The sequence below is a fragment of the Amblyraja radiata genome, chromosome 5, assembly GCF_010909765.2.
Source record: "Amblyraja radiata isolate CabotCenter1 chromosome 5, sAmbRad1.1.pri, whole genome shotgun sequence".
In the NCBI taxonomy this organism is placed as follows: Eukaryota; Metazoa; Chordata; class Chondrichthyes; order Rajiformes; family Rajidae; genus Amblyraja; species Amblyraja radiata.
In genome coordinates, this window is record NC_045960.1 from 11,188,640 (window position 1) to 11,213,789 (window position 25,150).

Below are 25,150 nucleotides of genomic sequence, written 5' to 3' on the forward strand. Positions count from 1 at the left end.
ATACTCACCTGTTGGGCTCATACACAATGAACAACTGGTTAGGCAGAGTATTTGCTGGCACTTGTGAAATTTCAGACCAGCATCAGTCATGGGAAATGCAGGGATGTCAGGGAGAGACTACCTAAACAAAAATCATTAAGGCAAATCTAACCAATATAAAGGTAACTATGCAGATAGTTCTGACATATTGTCATATTGGCATCATTGCAATGTTGGTATGTGAGCTGTGGCTCGAAAAAAGTCTATCATTTTTTAGAGTTGTAATCATTGAAAATAAATTGAGATAAAACCCTGAACAACCCGTTTAGATCTGAGAACAGATTAAAATACTCAACATTTCCATTGCGAAACAAGGAACTGCAGATGCTGCCCAGACGGTCAGGCAGCGTCTCTGAAGAGCATGGGTACATGACATTTCGTATCAGGACCCTTCTTCAGACTCAGGAGAACTGCTCCGAACTAGGCATACCGTGAGGAGATTGTGCAGTAGAGCTGTAAAATGGAGAAACAAGGAACTGCAGATATTGGTTTACAAAAAAAGACACATCGCGCTGGAGTAACTCAGCGGGATCTTTGGAGAACAAGAATAGGTGACTTTTCGAGTCAGGACCCTTCTTCAGACACTTCAGTTGTTGCTCTTACGTCCCCATGAAGCAAACTGGTTCATAGCCAGGCAACAATATCAAAGGATGCCAAGCTCTTCCTCAGGACTGAATCACATCTCAGTAAATTTAAGCTCATCTAAATCTTTGTTGCACTTACTCCAATTTATGCAAGTCCCATTTATAATCACCTCTGCACACCAATCTAGTAAGCAAACAATTCCTCAAAGGTTCAACTTTAAACCACATGACCTGGACCTCACACTTCCCCATCTCTGTCACCAACTCAACAAGCTGCAGAATTTCTCCTTAAATCCCAGCTCTGACTGAGCTACTAGTCACCTGCCCTAATTTAGTCGCATGGTCGGAAATGTAATATCATTTTTTTACTGTATTAGAGAAGCTCTAAATTGCACATGGTTTAGGTTGAAGTTTATTATTGTCACAGGTACCAAGGTACAGGGAAAAGCTTTGTTTTGCACACTACCCAATCAAGAAGGTAATACCATAAATAAATAAATACAATCAAGCCTAACTCAAGCACAATAGGTAGAACGAAGAGAAAGATACAGAGTGCAATACATAGTTCTCAGGATTGTAGCTTAACAGTTCCAAAAGCAAAGCCCAATGTCTCCAATGAGCCAGAGGAGAATCGGTCTGTACCTGATAGTTTAGTAGTTTATTGGCACATGTACCAAGGTACAGTGAAAAGCTTTTATGGTGTTTGCTATCCATTCAGAAAGGCTATACATGATTACAATCAAGCCTATACATGATTTCACATTGTACAGATACAGGAAAAAAAACATTTAGTGCAAGAAAGTCCAGTAAAGTCTGATAAATGATAGACCAAGGGTCTCCAATGATATAGATGATAGGTTCTCTCATTGATGATAGAATGGTTCAATTGCCTGATAACAGCTGGGAATGGAGGTGTGTACTTTCATACATCTGTACTTCTTGCCTGATTGTCGAGGGGACAAGAAGGAGTGACCGTAGTGAGACTCATCCTTGATTACGCTGCTGGTGGTCTTGCCGAGGCAGTGAAGTGTAGATGGAATCAATGGAAGGAAGATTGGTTTGCATGATGGACTGGGCTAAGTCCATACATAGCTCTCCATTTTCTTGTGATCATTAATAGAGCTGTTCCAAAGCCATGCTGTGATGCATCTCGATAAAATGCTTTCTACGGCACATCTATAGTTGGATAGAGTTGTTGGGGATATGCTGAACCTCCTGAGCCTTCCAAGGAAGTAGAGGCTTCGGTGTGCTTTCTTGACCATTGCTCATCCAGGACAAATTTCTAGTGATATTTACTTCTAAGAAACTGAAGTTTTCAAGTATGTGTGTTGCTTCGTTTTCTGGTCAATCACAATCTCCTTTGTCTTGCTGACATTGAGGTAAAGGTTGTTGTCTTGGCACCAGGCTACAAAGTTCTCAATCTCCTTCCTGTACTCTGTCTCGTCATTATTTGATATCCGGCCCACTACCTAGCTGATTCAGAAGCCTGAGAACAGAGGGGGAAGAACCTGAGTTCGGTGGTGCACGCTTTCAAGCTTCTGTACCTACTGTCTCGCGGGGAGAAAGAATGACTGAGAGTTGAAATATCTTTGATTATCATGGTTGCTTTCCCGAGACAGCGTGAAATGACATGGAGTCGATGGCAGGGAGTTTGATCTGGGTGATGGACTGGACTACATCCACAACTCTCTGCAATTTCTTGTGGCCTTAGGCAAAGCTGTTCCAAAACCAAGTTGTGATGCAAACCGACTGTGCTTTCTATGGTGTTTGTAAAAGTAATTGGAGATATGCCAAATTTTCTCAGTCTCTTACGAAAGTAAAAGTGCTGGTATGCTTTCTTGGCTTTCACTTCAATGTTGTTGGTCCATCAGACATCCTTTGTAATTTTTATGCTATGGAACTTGACGCCCTCAGCCATTTCCACTATGGCACGATCGATGCTGATTGCGGTATGTCCTCCACCATGCTTCCTGAAATTGATACCTAGCACAGTCGGTAACAAGGATATTGTGGATGCAGAAAAAAAATACAGGGTAGGGTAACAATATTAAGAGGGGATCTAAAATGATAGCAGGATCTTGATCAGTTAGGCAAGTGTGTCGACTAATGGTTAACACAGAGTATAATGCTGAGAAGTGTAAGGTTTTACATTTTGGCAAGTCAAACCAGGGCAGGACATTTACAGTATATGGCAGGGTTCTAGGGAGTATGGTTGAGCACAGGGATCTCAGAGGGCAAGTGCATAGTTATTTGAAAGTGGCATCACAGATAGTTAAGGCTTTCTGCATGTACAGGCAGATGAGATCAGTTTAACTTGCCATTATATTCGGCACAAAACATTGTGGATCGAAGGGAACATTCCTGTGCTGCACTGTTCTATAAAATACGAACATTAAGGCGACATGTTGAAAATACTGTTATGTATATCTGACTTCCTGATTTGCCACATGCAACTCATGACTATTGTAACGGACAACTGTGGTCGAGATGGAAAACGCACCATCCTTGTACCAAACAATCTTTCTCAGACACCTCGATCCATGTCTGACAAAAGATTCTGTCTAAAACTTCAAAACACAAGGCAAGACAAGATCTGGTGGAAAGCTTCAAGTCCTTAGGAATAAATATGACCAGCAATTTGTCCTGGACCAGCCAGATTGAAGCAATGGCCAAGAAAGCACACCAATGCCTCTACGTCCGTAGAAGGATTAGGAAATTTGGCATGTCCCCAACAACTTCTGCAGGTGATTGTAGTAAGCATTGTATTGGTATGCATCACAGCATGGTTTAGGAACAGCTCCATCCAAGACCGCAAGCAATTGCAGAGTTATGGACATAGCTCAATCCATCAGGCAAATGAGATACCCCCCTTCCATTGGCCCCCATCTACAATTCACACTGTCACAGCAAAGTCACGAGCATAATCAAAGACGAGGCTCACTCCCTCTTCTCCCCTCTCCCATCAGGGAGAGGTACAGGCAAGAGGTACAGAAGTTTGAAAATGAATGCCTCCAGATTCAGGGACAGTTTCTTCTCAGCTGCTATCAGGCAACTGAACCGCTCTTTCACCAGCTGGAACCTCTCATCTACCTCATTGGAGACCTTTCCATGATCTTTAATTGGATTGTTGCACCAAATGATATACCCTTTATCCTGTTTAAGAAAGTACTGCAGATGCTGGAAAAATCGAAGGTGGACAAAAATGATGGAGAAACTCAGCGGATGAGGCAGCATCTATGGAGCGAAGGAATAGGTGACGTTTCGGGTCGAGACCCTTCTTCAGAAGTCTGACGAAGGGTCTCGACCCGAAACGTCACCTATTCCTTTGTTCAATAGATGCTGCCTCACCCGCTGAGTTTCTCCAGCATTTTTGTCCACCTACCCGTTATCCTGTATCTGTACGCTGGGAATGGCTTGATTGTAATTATGTATAGTCTTTTCATTGACTGGATAGCACAGAACAAAAAAGCTATTCACTGTATCTCAGTACATGTTGCAAATAGAAACTAAACCTAAACTTAAAAGCTTGTTGAATCATTAACGATCATCTTCACAGGCAGCGAAAGACGTCAGATCCTTTACCTACAACCTTTTTTTGAGCATATTTTAGAACATGAGAAGTAGAATTTTGAGCAAGTCTTTTGGGCAAAATAATGCTCAACACTTGCAGCATTCTGACACAAAATTTTCAAACAAATTCCACGTGGTTATTCAAGCCAGACAAGCAAGTGAATGGATGCCAGATGTCGTACCGGAAAGGATGGAAGAATAGGGAGGCGGGCGGAAGTGGTGGAACAGATGAGGTGTGCCTTCCGGACTGTTCTCATTTACCTCTTGGCATGCAGCCATGCTCTCAATTCATGACTCCTTTTAGCCATAGCATCCAAGGAGTGGGAGCTATTGGCGAAGCAAGTGTCTTATCACAATGCACATAACCTTATGATCGCTTCACATTTCTGTTTATTTGCCAAGATTACCAATCTCTATTTCTTTCAGAATCACTATTAATTATGATAATGTGCTTTTAAGTTTAAAGTTCCTTGGCCTCAATTCATAGCAAGATTCAAGCAAACAACAAATTTGGTTCAAATATTTTAAATTTCTATCTTTTTCACAAAGATTTCATTAACAGTATCACAGTGTGCAGAAGTATCATATCGCAAGGAGCGTTTGACATCCCACACTAGTGAGTCTTTCTATTGCACATCAGAATTCTGCTCTTTTGTACATAAAATCATGCAATTAATTAAACTATTGACAAGTGACTAACAAAGCTCACTGATCGAAAGTTATAATAACTCTTTTGATGTCATTTGCTGGAAGTAGAACAAATTGATCAATTAGACTAAGCCTGTACTTTTGCTCCTCTCAAACCCTCAGCTTGCCTTCTCCCTCAATAACCACATTCATATCATTTGCCACAACCATTTCACAGGGAACCAAGTCACACATTTTCCCTCTCTGAAGAAATTAATTCTAATTTTCTTACATGTTATATTTAGAGCCACAAGTTTTCAACAGTCGAAAAAGCATCTTCCAACATCTATCACATTATTAATCTTCCAGAGCCTCACAATATGTACATTTCCAAAGCATATCAGTTCATCATCCTCAGCTATCTTTATTGTAGTTCTTCCTCGATCCTGGAATACAGGGTGATTGAGCTAGCCAATTGGATATAAAATTCTCTTGACGGTTGGAGACAGTGGTTGTGGTAGAGGGGTGTTTTTCAGATTCTATCATAGAAACATAGAAAATAGGTGCAGGAGTAGGCCATTCGGCCCTTCGAGCCTGCACCGCCATTCAATATGATCATGGCTGATCATCCAACTCAGTATCCTGTACCTGCCTTCTCTCCATACCCCCTGATCCCTTTAGCCACAAGGGCCACATCTAACTCCCTCTTAAATACAGCCAACGAACTGGCCTCAACTACCTTCTGTGGCAGAGAATTCCAGAGATTCACCACTCTCTGTGTGAAAAATGTTTTCCTCATCTCGGTCCTAAAAGATTTCCTCCTTATCCTTAAACTGTGACCCCTTGTTCTGGACTTCCCCAACATCGGAAACAATCTTCCTGCATCTAGCCTGTCCAACCCCTTAAGAATTTTGTAAGTTTCTATAAGATCCCCCCTCAATCTTCTAATCCTTAAGATAGAGATCAGACCAGCACAGGCACGGCTCTGTAGTAGTTTAAATTCTACTGCTCTTGAAATTAATTCCAGCATTTTCCTTTGTGTGGCTTTCATAACTTGTGTCAACACTTTTAGAGTCATGGAGTCATGCAGCACAAAAACAGACCCTTCAACCTAACTTGCATATACCAACCAAGATGCCGCATCTACACTAGACCCATCTGCCTGCATTTGGCACGTGTCCTTCTACATCTTAGCCATGTAGGTATCCAAATGTCTTTTAAATGTTGCTATAGTACTTGTCTCAAGTACCTCCCCCGGCAGCTCATTCCAGACACCCACCACAATTCTTGTGTGAAAAGGTTGTCCCTCGGGTTCCTTTTAAATCTTTCCTCTCAACTTGAACCTATGTCCGCCAGTTCTTGACTTCCCTACTCTGGGTAAATGACTCTGTACATTCAGTCTATCAGTTCCCCTCATGATTTTATACACCTCTGTAAGATCACCCTCAGCCTCCTGAGCTCCAAGGAATAAAGTCCTAGCCTGCCCAACCTCTTCCTATAGCTCAGGTCCTCAAGTCCTGGCAACATCCTATGCACTCTTTCCAGATTAATGGCATGTTTTCTATAGCATGGTGGCTAAAAGTGAACAGAACACAGTTTGCCCTCGTTATTACAGATTTCTTTATAAAGAATTTTGGTCATCAATTTGTGGTGGTGTTTGATGGACAGTGCTGCGAAAAGAGTGCAAATAGTAAAACACTCTTGAAGAGCGTTACACTGGGCACAGGCTTACAGCCACTGCAACAAAGCGAGGTCCTGGGTTGTGAGATGCAAACGCAATGTCCCCCATTGAACCTGTCACCCTGACAACACATTTGGTGGTGAAAATTGCCCAACGCATCACCGGTTCCTCGCTCCCCTCCATTGAGTCTGTCCAAAGCAAGCGTTATCTGCGGAGGGCGCTCAGCATCGCCAAGGACTGCTCTCACCCCAACCATGGACTGTTTACCCTCCTACCATCCGGGAGGCGCTACAGGTCTCTCCGTTGCCGAACCAGCAGGTCCAGGAACAGCTTCTTCCCGGCGGCTGTCACTCTACTCAACAACGTACCTCGGTGACTGCCAATCACCCCCCCACCCCCCGGACACTTATTATCACTTATTATTATTTATTTAAATCATTTGCTATGTCGCTCTTCCAGGGAGATGCTAAATGCATTTCGTTGTCTCTGTACTGTACACTGACAATGACAATTAAAATTGAATCTGAATCTGAATCTGAATCTGAATTGCACAGTCTCCCACTTCTGCCAGATTTCCTAATGATTAAGGCCAATGGACCAAATTTCTTCCTGACCACCCTAACTTCCCGTGAAGCCACTTTCATAGAAGTATGTACTTGCACTCCTGGATCCCTATGCACTTGCACACTCTCCAGAGACTGTTATTCATTGTGAAGCAGCTGCCCTGGTTTGACTTCCCAAAAGCGATACCTCACACTTCTCTGCATTAAACTCTATTAACCATCCTTCAGCCCAGTTGCCCACTGATCAAGACCCTGCTGTAATTTTTGACACCCTCTTAAGATTGTAATTATGTACCTAGACTCCAAGATCTCTTTACTCTACAGGGAGACACAGTGTACAGTGGTAGAGCTGCTACCTCACAGCACAGAGACCCGGGTTCGATCCTGTATGGGTGCTGTCAGTGGGGAGCTTATACATTTTCTCTGTGACTGTGTGGGTTTTGTCTGGGTGTTCCAGCTTCCTCCCATATACCAAATGATGTGTAGGTTTGTAGGTTAATTGACATTTGGAGCATTGCATGCGGTTCTGGTCACCCCATTACAGGAAAGATGTGGAGGCTTTGGAGAGGGTGCAGTAGAGGCTTACCAGAATGCTGCCTTGATTAGAGGGTTTCAGCTACAGGGAGAGGTTAGATAGACTTGGATTGTTTTCTCTGGAATCTCAGAGGTTGAAGATAGACTTTATAGAAGTATATCAAATTATGAGAGGCATATATGGGGTAGACAGTCAAAACATTTTATCCCCAGGGTGGAAATGTCCAACACTAGAAGACATAGGTATAAAGTGAGTGAGGCAAAATTTAAAGATATTAAAGGCTAGTTTGTTTTTTTTTAACATAGAAGATTGTGAATGCCTCGAACGCACTGCAAGGGTGGTGGTTGAACCGGATTCATTTGTGGCATTTAAAAGACTTTTGGATAGGCATATGGATATTTGGGGAATAGAGGGATATGGGTTATGTGCAGGTAGATATGTTCGTCCTGATACCATGTTCAGTGGAGACATTGTGGACCGAAGGGCCTGTTCTTGTGCTGTGGCGTTCTTTGTTCTCTGTTCTTCCAATCCACAGGAAGAATTCTAGAATTTACAGAACCTTTGAAGATGACCACCAGAGAATTTGCTATTTGTAAACTACCTCTTTCTAAACTCAAAGTTGGACTACAAGGAATTACTATATAATACTAAAAGCTTGAATGTCATAAGAGATATAATTGTGAACTCAAGGGCATTCAAGAGAGTGCACACCAATTCAGCTTTGTTGCTAGTTCCTTTCAAAGAATCAAAAAGGATTACTGCTGTTATCGTCAAGCATATATTAAACACAAATATCTTAAAAATCTAAAAATGTACCAGTACTAATTCTTATAAGGTTTCAGAAATTACAAAAATACTAATAATGAATGGTCATTAAATATGTCATTCAGCTTACAGTGGGATCTGCTGTATGTGAGAAAATTGCACAGCAAAAGTAATCTGTTTATAAGGCAGATGGAGATGGATCTAACACACAATTTTACAAATTAATACGAAAATGTGAAATTCTAGAAATATTTAGGTCTGTTGTCAAATGAGGGCGGCACAGTGGCACAGCAGTAGAGCTACTGCCTTACAGCACCAGAGACCCAGGTTCGATCCTTACTACAGGTGCTGTCTGTACGGAGTTTGTACGCTCTCCCTGTGATGCCGTGGATTTTCTCCAAGATATTGTATTTCTCCAAGATTGTACTCCCACACTCCAAAGATGTACAGGTTTGTAGGGCAATAGGCTTGGTATAAATGTCCCTAGTGTGTGTGTATAGGGTAGTGTTAATATGCGGGGATCACTGGTCGGTGCAGATTTGGTGGGCCGAAGGACCTGTTTCCATGCTCTATCTGTAAACTAAACTAAAACTAAAAGAAATATCTTAAAATTTCAGGTGCTTTATCACAAAGTGATGTTGTCAGTTCCAATGGTCAATATTTTCCATGAGAGGTAATAAAATAAAACTCAAAGGCAATCACAACGTATACTAATGAATATCAGCATGCATTTTAAAACAGAAAATCTTGCTTGCCAAAGACTTCGTTTTTTGAATGGTAACAGAGAAGAAATAGCAATGATGCAGCAGATATAATTCATCCAGATTTTTACATGATTTTTGATTTGGTACATAATAGATGAATGATGAGGTCAGAATCAAAATACAGGTCGCAGATTGGATTGTCAACTGATTTCAGGAAAGGGATGGATGTTTGGACTTTCACTGTTGGTGATATATATTAACACGTTGAATGTGAACAAAGATGGTATGATTAAGTCTCTGAATAATGGTGGTATTCTAGAAAGCAAGGAAGGCTACATCAAGATATAGATCAGATGGAAGGTTGGCCAGAGCACTGGCGGATGGAAATTAATCCTGCCAAGTGTGAGGTGATGCATTTTGGGAAGTCAAATAGGGGTAGAACCTATGCAGTATTTACAAGCACACCAAGGAGCATTGATAAACAGAGCGACCTTTCTAGATTCGATGGGGCATCTTGGTCAGCATGCATGAGTTGGGCTGAAGGGTCTGTTTCTGTGCTATATGACTCTGTGACCTAGAGATCCATGTCCATAGTTACCCAAAAGTGGTGACATATAGAAAGGGTGGTGAAAAAGGCATATGTCATGATTCCCTTCATAGTTCGAGGCACAGAATATATAAGTTGGGATGCCACATTGCAACTTTACAAAACATTGGTTAGGCTGGACTTAGAGTGCTGTGTGCAGTTCTGGTCACCACACTATAGGAAGGATATGATTGTGCCAGAATACAGAAAAGATTTACCAGGATGCTGTCTAGATTGGAAGACTTTAGTTATGTGGATAAATTAGATAGGCTAGGTTTCTTTTCCCAGGTGAGAGACTGAAGAATGATCTGACAGAAGAATGTAAGTTTATGAGAGACATAGATTAGATAGATAACTTCAGTTTATCATGGGGGAGTTATCAAAAAACATAAGGGCATAGGTCTACTGTGAGTGAATGGTGTTTTAGTTTAGTTTAAAGATACAGCATGGAAACAGGCCCTTTGGTCCACCCTGTCCACGCCGACCATCAATTGCCCATATCCCACTTTCACATCCACTCACTAGGGGCAATTTACAGAGGCCAATTAACCCACAAACCCGTGCGACTTTGGGACATGGGAGGAAACCGGAGCACCCAGAGGATATCCACGGGATCACAGAGTGCGCAAACTCCACACAGACAGCACCCAACGTCAGGATTGAACTTGTGTCTCTGGTGCTGAGAGGCAGCAGCTCTACCAGCTGTACCACTCTGCCACCATAAACACATTAGTGAACTTGCAGATGGATAAATAATTGGCAGAAGAGTTTTAAAGTGAGTTGTTGCTATTTTGAACCACTACCAGAGCAGGTGGTGACATCAAATGCAACACCTACAGTAGGTAAAGCGGCATTTAGTTAGACACTTAAATTGGGATGGCATAGAAGGATAGAGTCCTACTCCGCCAAGTGAGATGAGAGTAAGTGGGTAAAACGATTTGCATGGACATGGTGAGCCGAAGGGCCATCTCTGTGTTGTACAACTCTTATTCTAATGCTGTAATGTAAAACACAAGGTTTGGGAGTATAGAGCACCTATTCCAGTGGGCAGTGATCCTCTAAAAGGATCAGAACCAGGATCAATACTGTTTACTGTTAAGAATACCTATTTAGACTTTGGAAATTCTAGCTTTGCAGATGGTACCAACTTGGGAGGAATTCCGTGTAGGACTTCGATGATTACTCATACAGTCACTTATTAGTTGGAGAGTGCACGATTAATTGGTATAGAGAAACAAAGAGATCTCAAGAGACATGATACCAATTGCTAAAAGCTGTGCCACAGGTTAGTAAGGCTGTAAAAAGGCAAGCCAAGAAATAGTATTATTCAAGACAGTTAGAAATAAAAAGTAAGAAAATTATCCTAAACCTGTACTGAACCTTTAGAGTAACACTGCGTACAATTCTTGTTACTCTATTGTTTTGAAAATAATACACAAGCATGAAAACGTGGAAAGGAACAAAGAAGATTTACATAGATTATACTGAAAATGCAAACGTATACATGTCAGGAAAGGATGAAGAGACTGGGCATCTTTTCTCTTGGAATAGGCTGGGGTTGATTTATAAAGATCTTTTAAATTATTAAGGTTTTTAAAAGAATAAGCACAGGGAGAGTGTACAGAAGCTCGAGGTCATCATTATAGTGACTAAGAAATCCAACAAGAAACTGTGAACGTGGAATTCACTACAACAACAACTGTGATTGACGATTTAAGGAGCATAATTGATGAATATATGAAAGAGAATAAGGGGCTATAGTTGAGAGCGTCATTAAGGAGGAAATAGGTGTCGAAAAGCAGAAGCAGTGCCATGAACGGATAAAGGTGTTCCAGTGAATGAATCACAAAAAGCAAAGGTCTTTCAAGTAGTCAGGAAGGTAAATAGCATTTTGGTCTTCATTGCAAACGGGCTGGTGTTTAAAAATAGGTAAGTTTTGTTGCAATTGTACAGGATGTTGATGAAGGTTTGCCTGGAATACTGTGTAGTTTTGGTCCCCTGACCAAAAAAAAAGATACAGTAACATCAGAAGCAGTACAAAGGGGATTCAGGTTATTTTCTGGAATGCGAGGACCATCCTAGTAAGAGAGACAAAATAATTTGTGTCTGTATTCTTTAGAGTTTATTTGAACATGCAGGATCTGAAGATAGAGGGGTGACAGGGTTAGGATGTTTTCACAAGTGGGATAGCTTAAACAAGGTGGCATAACTGCAAGATAGAAGGATGGTCATTAAAAAGGAAATACATAGAAATTTTGTCTCATAGAGAATACTCAATCTGGAATTTTCTGTCCTGGCAGGTGGTAGAAACTGGATCATCAGAAGTATTGAAAGTGGTGGTGGATAAATATTTGATTGAGGAATTGGGGTTACAGTTGACCCCCCACGTTACGGAGGGGAAAACCATCGATATTACAATTTTCTGTAACACAAACCGCTTTTCCCAATGAATCCCATGTTGTAAGTGGAACTATGATCCGACAGGATGTTTCTTTATCTCAAATTAAGCTATTTTACCTTTGATGACAAAGTGAGTCACTGCTGTTATTTAACAGCTGAGGGTAACATTCGACCCGGGATGGACAAGGCTCATCTGAAAGAAACAAATGTTGTCCTTTTTTTAATTTTTAGTCACTCAATAATATGGGGCAATAAGATTTAGATATGACATCAGCATGTGGAATGGGTTGGCAACCACAGCCAAGTCGCTCGCTTAACAGCCCTCCCCAGCGTGAGAACAGATGTCTCAGTGCATGTTGCCACATTCACCATTTGTGGGGATTTTTCCTCATGCACAGGGCTCGTGTATTAGAAAGGCTTTCGGAACTCGGGATATTGGGGAAAAGGATGGGATTTGAGGATCAGTGTTCATGGGAGGAGGTTGATGTAGAAGGAGTTCAGTGAGTAACGCGCAGTAACTTATTGGAAGTGGAGTAAAGGTCGAGGGATTACTTCAAAGAGCTTGCCATGGTTACTATGCTTCCCCACATTGCAGCCTTGGAGAAAATGCCTTGCAGATGAAGAGTGTGACAGTGCTGACATCTGTTCACATGTCCTCTGACGGGGGAAGGTGTGACAAAGAAGGGACTCGGCTATGACTGGCAAACCATTGACACAGTGGTCATATCCAAATCTTTTTATCCCATACCTAGACCGACAAAATTTGTTGCATCTTTCACATTTTCTGCATATTTATATCCAACATAAATTCTGTAAGAGCAAATTTTGTCACACATTTCTGGGCAGTGATTTATGAATTCTAAAAGGGCAAATTTCTGTAGTCCAAACAGTCAAAACATGGGGGTCGTCTGTAATTGGCACTGAAGAAGAGGTGAGGCCCATGTAGATCAGATTTTAGGAGTCTGCTCCTGTTATTTTCTTGTTTTCTTATATTCTTACTACTTTGCCTGATCTGAAACCCAATGTGTGTTGGGGAGCACAGGGGAGATAGGGGAACATGGTTTGCTGGTAATTCCAACCCAGTGTACTGCATTCAGTATTTACTATGTGATCTCCTCTACACTGATAAACCAAATGGGAGATTGGGTGTTTGCTTTGGAGCAACTGTGTTCGGTCCGCAGTGATGACCCTGAACCTGTTGCCTGCCTCTTTAATTCTCCGACCTGTACCTTAATCACTGTACCCTAATTGGTGCATGTGACAATAAATGTGAACATGAACGTGAAAGTGAACGTGACCTATTGGTCTGTGACCTTCTGTATTTTCACAGTGAAGCCCAACATACAAAACTTAACAAGGAATCCAAGGCATAGAGGCAAATCGGATATCTGTAACAAATGGTGCATCATAGGGATTTTACAACCATTGTTATTTGTAAAATACATACAGTGCCCTCCATAATGTTTGGGACAAACACCCATCAATTATTTATTTGCCTCTGTACTCCACAATTTGAGATTTGTAATAGAAAAAAGTAAAGTGCACATTGTCAGATTTTATTAAAGGCCATTTTTACATATTTTGGTTTCACCATGTAGAAATTACAGCTGTGTTTATACATAGTCCCCCCATTTCAGGGCACCATAATGTTTGGGACACATGGCTTCACAGGCATTTGTAACTGCTCGCATGTGTTTAATTGCCTCCTTCATGCAGGTATAAGAGAGCTCAGAACCTAGTCTTTTCTCCAGCCTATCCATCACATTTGGAAACTTTTATTGCTGTTTATCAACATGAGGACCAAAGTTGTGCCAATGAAAGTCAAAGAAGCCGTTATGAGACTGAGAAACAAGAATAAAACTGTCAGAGACATCAGCCAACCCTTAGGCCTACCAAAATCAATAATTAAGAAGAAAGAGCACTGGTAAGCTTACTAATCGCAAAGGGACTGGCAGGCCAAGGAAGACTTCCACAGCTGATGACAGAAACATTCTCTCTATCATAAATTACTAAAAGTCTGTTCTTGACCGGTTTTGGCTTTCTGTGCTGCGATTTCTGAGAGTACGCCGCCACCTACGGCCGTCATTTTTGGCCACCTCGCTCAGAGCCCCCCTCCGCCGCATGTGTGCCGAGGATTTTTCCCGTCGATGAAAATTGACAGAGATATTAATGTTTTTACAAAATTCCCCATTCTCTCTGCTGCCCCTGCTGGAGGGAGGGGGAGGGACTATAAAATCAGGAAGTGGTGTGCCTCAATCAGTCTCTGCAAGTGGTGTGCCTCAATCAGTCTCTGCAAGTGGTGTGCCTCAATCAGAGCTCTGAATGACACTGACAAATGTCTACAGCACTGTGAGTACCCTTAATTTGGTTTGAAAATGAAAATATGGTTAGAGGTAAAAAAGCACTGCCTGCAAATGGTTGTTTGGGTTTGGGTTGAAGTAAAAAGGCACTCTCTCTCCCCCCCCCTCTCTCTCCTTCCCCCCCCCCCCCCTCCTCTCCTCCCCCCCCCCCCCCCCCCCTCCCCCCCCCCCCCCGTCCTCTCCCCCCCTCTCCTCTCCTCCCCCTCTCTCCCCCTCTCCTCCTCTCCCCCCTCTCCTCCTCTCCACCCCTCTCCTCTTCCCCCCCTCCTCTCCCCCTCCCCCCCCTCTCTTCCCCCCCTCTCCTCCTCTCCCCCCCTCTCCTCCTCTCCCCCCCTCTCCTCCTCTCCCCCCTATCCTCCTCCCCCCTCTCCTCTCCCCCCTCCTCTCCCCCTCCCCCCCTTCTCCCCTCCCCCCCCTCTCCTCCCCCCCTCTCCTCCTCTCCCCCCCCCCTCTCTCTCCTCTCCCCCCCTCCCTCTCCTCCTCGCCCCCCCTCTCCTCTCCCTCTCCTCTCCCTCTCCTCTCCTCCCCCCCTCCTCCTCTCCCCGTCTCCTCCTCTCCCCCCCCTCTCCCCCCCCTCTCCTCCTCTCCACCCCTCTCCTCTTCCCCACCTCTCCTCTCCCCCCTCTCCTCTCCCCCCTCTCCTCCTCTCCCCCCCTCCCCCCCCCTCTCCTCCTCTCCTCCCCCTCCCCTCCTCTCCCCCCTCTCCTCCTCCCCCCCCTCTCCTCTCCCCCCCTCCTCTCCCCCTCCCTCTCCCCCTCTCCCCCCCCCTCTCCTCCTCTCCCCCCCCTCTCCTCTCCCCCCCCCCACCTCTCCCCCCTCTCTCCTCTGCAATACAGGCCTGGCAGAGCATCACCAGAGAAGACACCCAGCAACTGGTGATGTCCATGAATCGCAGACTTCAAGTAGTCATTACATACAAAGCATATGCAACAAAATATTAAACATATGAAAATAAACCTAACCTATTCAATCTCACCGTATTTATACATAGTCCCACCCTTTCAGGGCACTATACTGTTGATAAACACTGCTGTAATTTCTACATGGTAAAACCAAAATGTATAAAAATGGCCTTTATTAAAATCTGACAATGTGCACTGATTTTTTCTATTACAAATCTCAAATTGTGGAGTACAGAGGCAAATAAATAAACGATGGGTCTTTGTCCCAAACATAATGGAGGGCACTGTATATACATGTTTATAAATGACAGATGTAGAAATGTAGAAGGTACGATCTGTATGTCTGCAGGCAACAAAAATTGGTGGCGTTGTAGAAAACAAAGGTGATATTCAAAGAATACCACAGGACATAAATGAGTTGGAAGTTGGGCAGAGCAATGACGGATGAAGTTTAAGTATAAGAGGATGCACTCGACATATATAATAAATAGGGACATGAGGAGCAATGTGTATAGAGAGTTCTTGGCATGCAGGTCCATAGCTCCCTGAAAGTAGTAACATGAATGGATAATAGTGAAAAAAGGCATTTAGTATGCTTGTCCTCACAGGCTGAGACATCAAGTATAAAAGTTGGTGCATGATGTTGTACTTGTGCGGTACATCGGATAAACCACACTTACTGGGTACAGTTCTGGTCATCACACCACAGGAAGTTGAGGAAGCAATAGAGAAAGTGTAGAAGAGATTCACTGTAGAGATTCACTGGGATGTTGCCTGGAATGGAGGGCTGTAGTTATACGGTGAGATTGGATAGGTTAGGTTTATTTTCATATGAATGTAAAAGGCCGAGGGGTGATCTCAAAGTGGTTTGTAAAATTATGAGTGGGAAAGATAAGATATATCATTAGAATCTTACTCTCTGCTCAGGGGAATCTAAAACTAGAGAAATTTAAAGTGAGAAATTAGAAATTAAAAGGAGATATGATGGGCATATCTGGAATGAGCTGCCAGAGGAGGATATGAAAGTAGATACAATTTTATTAGGCAGGTACTTGGATAGGAAAGACAGAAATGAGTACGGGCCTGAATGCAAGCAAATGGGATTAGAGAAGATAGTCATCAAGGTCGGCATGGACATGGTGGACCGAAAGGGACTGTAACTGTGCTGTATGTTTTCTTAACACTCTGATTGTACGCTTCCTCTGTCTCCTATCTAATTCTGATAATAAGTCTTCGACCGGAAACATGAACTCTGTTTCTATTTCCACGGTGCAGCTTGACCTGTTGAGTATTTCCAGTATTTCTGTTTCTATTTTTGATTTTCATCATCTGAAGTTTTTTTATTTTTCATTTGGTATCAGAGACTGTTAAATAGCTTTGGTATAAATGGTGAGTGGTGATTCAGCACAGCAATAGTCACAAATTGGTGCAGTGTCAGAGTTATAGATTCATGTCATACAGGCACGTTTGTCCAACTTGCCCATGCCAACCTAGATGCCTCACCTACATTAGTTTCACCTGACTGCACTTGGCCCATATCTATACATTTCCTATTCATAGACCTGTCCAAATGACTCTTAAATGTTGTTATAGTACCTGCCTCAACTACCTCCTCATTCCCACCACCCAAAAGTTGCCCCTCAGGTTCCTGTTAAATTTTCCACCTCTTCACCTATTCTGGGTAAAAGACTCTGTGCATTCACCCTATCCATTCCTCTCATGATCTTATACTCCTCTATAAGGTCACCCCTGCGCTCCAAGGAATATACACACTCCCCAACTTATAAAATAGGCAGCTTACATAAATTTGCACTTACGTAAACAATTTTGTACTCAGTCCCTCGTGCAATCAAGACAGTTTGTAATTTCCACAACACTGAACGATCACTCATAGAATCATAGAAAAATAGGTGCAGGAGTAGGCCATTCGGCCCTTCGATCCAGCACCGCCATGCAATATGATCATGGCTGCTCATCTAAAACCAGTTCCTGATTTTTCCCCATATCCCTTGATTCCTTAAACCCTAAGAGCTAAATCTAACTCTCTCTTGAAAACATCCAGTGAATTGGTCTCCACTGCCTTCTGTGGCAGAGAATTCCACAGATTCACAACTCTGCACGAAGAACAAGTTTACATCGCATACAAGCTGGCAATGACGGCGGTGCTTACTCAGAAGGCTGCCCGCCGCAGAAAATGCCCTAACAGCAAGGCAACTCAAGCAGGCAATGGCAGCATTGGTTACCCAGAAGACCGCATAAAGTGCCCTGGACACCACTGAGACAGTAAATACTCTCAGCGAGTTATTTCGCACAGCGGATGGGGATAGTCATTCTGACATATAAAAGCTATCTTACATACGGGGACATGAAGCGTAACCCTTTCTATTACAGCTCCTTCCTTATAGCCTGGTCCCCAAAATGCAACAGAATACTCTCCAAATGGCTTCACCAATGTCTTGTACAACTGTAACATAACTTCCCAACTTCTATACTCAATATTCTGATTGATGAAGGCCAATGTACCAAAAGCCTTCTTGACCACCCTATCTACATGTGATGCCACTTCCAAAAATCATGTACCTAGATTCCTGGATCCCTCTGGTCTACAACACTCCTGCTAAACACTGTGTAGGTCTAACCCTGGTTTGACACCCCAAAATGCAGCACCTCGCACTTATCTGCATTAATCTCCAATAAGCATTCCTCACCCCACTTGCCCAACCGATCAAGATCCTGCTGTAATTTTTGATAAGAACTCAAATAATATTGAAATATTTCAAATACAAAGAATCAACCTCAAGGGTCAGTGAATAATTGTGCTCTCTGCAATAGACATTATAATAAGCATTTGAGAGTCCCATATGCTTTTACATACAATTAGATCTTGACTATTATTCTCCTTCAGGATTAAAATAACTAGAATCTTTAAATTACTTCTAACACAAAGAATGACTGAGAAGTCTGTAACTTTTTTTTCTTACCTGTGGATGCTGCCTTTGAAACAGGATACTGATCAGGATCAGTAAAGTTCCTATTTATATGTACCAAGCCGGTCATTTTTAGAAGAGATCTACAGCAGATATTCTCCATGCTCCACCCTGTGCATTTACTATACACGTGAAGACAAAGACACTGATTCTAACCTGCGTTAACCAGTATGTTAAGCTATCGGACTCGAGAGAGAGAGAGCTCATTGTAAACATTGAAGCTAGAGAAAGAACCAACAATATCCATCTCATGTCGCACCCAGCCGTCATTGGGTCTTCACGATTAACACTGCTCTTCTCTCAACAGATGCTCGGTGTTTCCAGCATTTTCTGTTTTTATTTCAGACTTTTAAGTCATGCCTACTGACGCTGACAAATTAAACACTCGAGCAGATTGACAACGTAACAGCCAACTACTGTTCAAAGAGGAAACAAACCCAACAACCAGGATAAATAAGGTACTGAAATTGGTGTTTCAATAACTTCACCAAGAGCTATAAACATAGTTTTATACTTTTATCATAATTAAGTTTAGTGTTTTGGGGAGCGTGAGTTGTGTTCACCAATAAAATGATTACTGCATTTCTCAGCTCCAGCTGTTAAATTATTAAACAATGATGTAAATCACACAACACATCATTAAATTATGTCAATTTCAACACTCTAAGCAAAATCAATTAAATGGTTACAAAGATAGACACAAAAGGCTGGAGTAACTCAGAGGGACAGGCAGCATCTCTCCAGAGAAGGAATGGGTGACGTTTCGGGTCAAGACCCTTCGTCAGACAGGTTACAAGGAATGTGTTTTTAAAAAAATTGAAACTAAACCAATTCAAATAGTCCATTCTCTGATCACATTACAAATGGGTCATGAGTGAAACAATGCTTGTACAATAAATGCCGCCACTGGGGAGGTAATACGTTCACAATCGTGCCTTTGAGATACTCGTCATTTCAGAGTTGAACCATTGTTAAAGGACCCAAGAGACTACAGGACGCGCAGTATAGATGCTAACAGGAACTGAAATTAACATTCATTAAATCATGACAAAGATAAATCCTTAAAAGCAATGCTGGGATCTACCATTATTAAACTTGATTGTGGCACATTAGCAAATCATTAAAAAGACAGAAGAAGACACAAAGTCACTCAGCGGGTCAGGCAGCACCTCTGGAAGACATCCATAGGCGATCTTTGTGATCGGGTAACCGCTATACCTAATTTGCAAGAGCGACCAACATTGATGAAATTTGTATTGTTAATTGTTAACCACATAAAATCCATGTGACTGATGGGAGACCCTGCACAATTACACTCATGTAACAATTTGATAGACTCTCATGCTTGCAAGCATATCTAATCAAAAACACTTTTGAAAGGCATAGCGAAACATTGAGATCTTCCAAATAAAGCACTTTTCAGAGCATGATTTGGAGAAGAAAAAGTCATGAACATTTATTTGTCCCATTCTCCCCTGAGCATGGAGCACTGCTGGACTGGCAAGTCCCAAACATGCAGATTTAATTACAACAGTAAAATAAAAACCTTTTAAAAGATAATGATCCACTGACATAAGCATCTGAGACGACAGCTGAACCTCAGCACGTCCATCTCCCTAAACCTGTCCACGTCCTACCATGTGACTCTCCGAACAGTGAAAGGGAGTAAAAGGGAGAGAGAGCTTTCCTTTGCAGAGAAACAAGCAGCAAATGTTGGCAGCAGAGGTGTGTGTAAGTGAAATAACATTGAGTGACAGCCAACAGACAAAGAAATGCGTTCGTGAGACAGATCTAGGATCAGAAAAGCCGACCAGACAGAAATACAAAAACTAAGAAACAGGAGAACAGACGCATGGGAAAGAGGCATGGCAAAACAGCTATAACCCCTGATGGATAAGAAGTGCCTGGGTCAACGTTAGAGCCATTGTATTGAAAATCTAGCTCCAAATGCTGCGTTCATGCCACAATATTCACAAACAAGACAATGTTGCCACTAAATGCTCAAGGGGCTGCTTGACATTACTGGCATCATGACACAATTTCACCATCAGCCCCTCATTTATCACGCTGAGGCCAAATCAACTTTTATATCTCCAACCCACTGAATGACTATGACTTAATACCTTGCAAACCCTCACACCACAGCCCTCAAACTACTCATCTACTAAACCACACCAAGGAGAATAATACGCATGATTGTTTCAAGACATGCATTTTAAGGATTTGTAGGAAAGAACTGCAGATGCTGGTTTAAATCAAAGGTAGACACAAAATGCTGGAGTAACTCAGTAGGACAGGCAGCATTTCTGGAGAGAAGGAATGGGTGACGTTTCAGGTCGAGAACCTTCTTCAGACTGATGTCAGGGGAGTCGACCCGAAACGTCACCCATTCCTTCTCTCCACAGATGGATTTTAAGGAGTGTCGTAATGGGAAGAATGATTTTGTAGATAGCTTTAGGCTGGGAATTATGGAAATCACAGCCGACCTAGCTGAAGGCATGGTCCACAGACAAGGTCCAGTGACATACAACCAGAACAGTGGAGTGCAGAGATCACCATAGGTTATAGTTTTAGAACAGGAAAGCCACTTGGAATCCGAGGACAGGTTAAGAATTTTTAAATTAGACTGCACCAGGAAAGAGCAAGCAAAGAGTTGATAGATGGATGGGAGTTCAGGTTGGTTTGCAGAATTTTACATGTTCACATTTATGAAGGGCATAATTTTGCAGCTCAGCCAGGAGAGTAACAGACCAGTCAGGTGTGGGGGGTGACAATGCATTAACTAGCATTTCATCAGCAGAGGTAGGGAAAAAATCTATGAATATGATGTGGAAATAGGTGATACCTGTGATGGAGCAGTTAACCTCAAATTCATTCCATCAAACTCTATCCGTGGCCCTACAAATTCTTTCCACTCAGTTCCAGCTCTGATCTGAACACCAGAATTGGCTCTGCCTTTATTGTTAAACCTAGCAACCCTAATCACTTGCCATCTAAATTAAAAAATTCCTCATGATCCACAAGAATACACTTAATATGATCATCTGCTGATGTGTGCTGGCCTCCGCTCCTTTTTTGTGCCTGTTGCCCAGAACTCTCATCGTCTCAATATTCCAAATACTTATATGGTCTAAGTACAAATATATATATGTCTTATATATCTAATTATCTAGCCTAAACCACCCTTGGGAGCAGAAAATGTAAATAATTCATTGAGGCTTCTGAGCAGTCCTTCCATAAGCTAGGGTACTGCCCAAATCACCTCTACACCATTCCGGACACTGGACTTTGTCTATAGAACTGATGCGCTACAATGCTGAGAACTATATTCAGCACTCTGTATCTTCACCTTCACTCTACCCTTTATACTTGAGCTTGACTTAATTGTACAGATGTATAGTACTATCTGACCTGATTGGATAGCAAGTAAAACAAAACTTTTCACTGTACCTCAGTACATATAACAATAATAAACCTAAATCTATTCCCTGAGACATTTTTAATTTACTTTATTTAGACTTTAGAGATACAGCATGGAAACAGTCCCTTCGGCCCACCAGGTCCTTGCCAACCAGCGACCACCCCGGACAACGGATACTGAAGCCAATTAACCTACAAACCAGTGCGTCTTTGGAGTGTGGGAGAATACCAGAGCACCTGGAGAAAACCCATGCGGTCACAGGAAGAACGTACAAACTCCATACAGGCAGTACCTGTAATCAGAATGGAACCCAGGCCTCTGGCGCTGTAAGGCAGCAGCTCTGCCACTGCGCCACTATGCCGCCTAGTTCTTTTGCTAATCACTTTCATTTTCCCACCCAGTATTCTTGACCCTTATGACATGGGATCAGTTTCTCTTCAACTATGCTGCTTATGTCTTCCATGATTTAAAATATCTCTGTCCGATCCCCTCACATATATATTTTCTCCAGCCTGTCCATATAATCCAAGCCCCATTGTATTTTATTAAATTATTTCTGTAAAACCTTTATTTCTTAACAAATATGTGCCATCCAGAATAGTGCATACTATTCCAGTTGCGTACTGAACCATTATTTTACAACTATACATCACCATTTTTTTGCTCTTGTACTCTAGGTTACTATTTGCAAGAGACAGGATCCTGTGTGTTGCTTTCAACCACTTTGGAGACCCTTCAAAACAACTGATGAAGTGTGTCAAATCTTAAGTATTAATACTATGTCCCACTACTCAAAACACTCCTCAGAGTGTTTCAAGCATTTTCAGTTTTTATTACAGATTTTTATTTTTTTTTATTTTTGATATTCAACCAAATACATCTAAAAAACTGAAAAGCAGAAACAGGTGCTGTTTTATACAATTCTTTGCTTCCCACTATGTATGAGATGGGTGGAAGGTTTGATCCCCACAGTTTCAAATTAAATTACTCCCATTGTATGAGAGAGACACACAGTGAGCCCAAGAGAACGCAGCGCAAATGTGCAGAGTTACACAACAGGTAGATGATAGGATAAACAAGCAAAAAAAACACAAACACAGAGACAAAGATCAACAATAAACAAATACACATACAGTAACACAGAAAACAAAACAATGTCAAATATTCAAAATAGGATGCCTTAACTGTAGGAATAGTGCCTCATATTCCGTTTGTAGCCAACAGCATGAATATTGAATTCTTAAATTTTAGGTAACAACCTCCCCCCTAGCCTCCTGCCTTCCCTGGGACCTACCTGGATGCACATTCATGTTCCCATTATCTCACTGCCTTTCCCTTCTCACCCCCTCGCCCATCCCCTTCCTACTGTATCCCTTTCTCTGGCTTCACATTTCACTCCTTCTTATGTCTTTTGGCTTCTTTTCATGCCTACCCACCTGACAATCAATGCCCCCTTCCCCTGTATCCATCTGTCACTTGCCTGGATTTGTCTTGTCCCCACTTCTGTTCCAGCTTTCTCCTCCCTACTATAATCCCGCTGAGTTATTCCAGTACATTGTGATTTAAAAAAAATCAAAATTATAATTTAGTGACTCAAATATCCCAAAGAAAATGTATCGTGAATGGTGAAAATCAGCAAAAGTCACGGATAACAACAACAAATGAAACTGTTGGAGTTCAGCAGGTCGAGCAGCATTTGAGGGGGGTGGGGGGGGGGGGGGGGGGGGGGGGGGGGGGGGGGGGGGGGGGGGGGGGGGGGGGGGAGGGATGGTCAACTTTCAGATCAATACTCTGTACCAGGACACAATGGATGCAGAAAGGATTTCGAAAAACACTGAAGAGTCAGGCTCTATGAACAGGCTGCAGAAACAGGATTTGTGAGGGGATATGACAGAAACACATCACAAATGTAACTGAAACACATCACAACCCCATTCACAAATGCACAAGTGTAGTATGTTGTCTCAGAAACAATTGGAAACAAAGGTAAATAGGAAAAGCAGTAAGGACAGCGAGAGATCAGCAAGTGAGAAAGAAACAATACAGATACTATGAGCCAGAAAATGTCATGGTAAATATGATCAGGCAGTTTGAGCGGTAACTACCTATCAGACAACAGACAACAGTTGGTAGTATGAAACACGACCAGGTCGACTGTCTACTTGGTGAGATATAGAGATGGAAAAACGGTCCATATCTTCAATAGTCCAGGGAAACATGCTAGGTGGAAACACAGAGTCTGGGTGGAAATGGGAGGAGGCCAGTGACTTTGTGGAGGGAAGATATGAGCTCATTGAATATATGTGGGTGAGGGTGAATAATTGTCCTATGAAAGAAAGGGGCCACTGCCTCCGTAGGTCAGATGGAGCACAGTCCATGGGGACAGTGTTTAAGAGGAAAGGTCTAAAAGTCAATGTCTGAGTGTCAGGCTGGGAAATGGGATCTGATTACTTGGCATTAGAAGGAAGGAAGTCAGGGATCAGGAATAACTCACAACTCTGCTTTTCAAACATAGAGGATGGGTCGGACATCGGGTGTTTTGGGGTGTGGAAATTGGTGGTCTTCAGGGATCAAGAATTGAGGATTAAGCAATGGGTGGTCGTAGGGATGGGGATCAGAGGTGTGAGATCAAAGGATGTAGTGGTGGAGAATGAAAGGTTGCAATCATCGGAGGTGTGGATGTGGATCTAGGATGTTGGGATCAAGGTAGGGAATCAGAGGAGTGTTGGGGAATGGGGGATGAGACAGGGACCGGGGGAGGAGCGTTTGTTTCGGGATCGGGGATGCGGGACAGGAGAGACCAGGGAACGAGTGTCGGAGTTGGGGTGTCGGGCTCGGTCCGGGGGATGTGGAGGTTGAGGGGTGCGATGGGATGGGAACGGTGGGGATGAATAGGTGGGTCCCGGGGAGCGGAGGGTGGGAGACTGCGGGTTTGGGTTATGGATCAGGTAGGCAATGGTTGTTGAAGGTTGACACATAATGCTGGAGTAACTCAGCGGGACAGGCAGCGTCTCCGGAGAGAAGCAATGGGCGACGTTTCGGGTCGAGACCCTGTCCCTTCTTCAGACTGATGGTCATTGATCCGGTTGGGAATGCCGGAACGGGGCCGGTGAGTCGGTGGTCTCTCCCTCACTGACTGACTGACCTGGGTACGCAGCTGGGCGACGATCTGTCCACCTCCCAAGTAGCGAACAGGTTCATGGGCAGGGGTTTGGGCAGCGCGGTGCCCGGGACCAGCGCCACCCGCCCTCGCTCCGCCATCATCACCAGCGGCGGCGGCGGCGGCGGCGGCATCATCAGCATCGCGCGCCCCCGCCCGCGCCCTCACCCGCACCCGACACGCCCCGCTCACACTCAACGCGCCTGCGCTGCCGCTCAACACCAACCGCCCACCGGCCGCGCGGACACGAGAGGGAGAGGTGGACA

General features: G+C 43.1%; 1 protein-coding gene across 5 annotated transcripts in view; it reads right to left on the bottom strand.

Annotated features, from left to right (window-relative positions):
- The window catches only part of LOC116972972 (phosphofurin acidic cluster sorting protein 2-like), a 164,135-nt gene extending 139,087 nt beyond the window's left edge, over positions 1–25,048 (bottom strand). For 3 of the 5 annotated variants that reach the window (XM_033020580.1, XM_033020578.1, XM_033020576.1), the window contains exon 1: positions 24,870–25,043. In XM_033020580.1, the coding sequence (XP_032876471.1) occupies positions 24,870–25,027 (158 nt within the window). In that variant the 5' untranslated portion in view covers positions 25,028–25,043. Of the gene's footprint in view, positions 1–24,869 lie in introns of all 5 variants that reach the window. The other 2 variants (XM_033020579.1, XM_033020577.1) reach the window with 2 other exon arrangements.
- Positions 25,049–25,150: the final 102 nt, after the last annotated feature.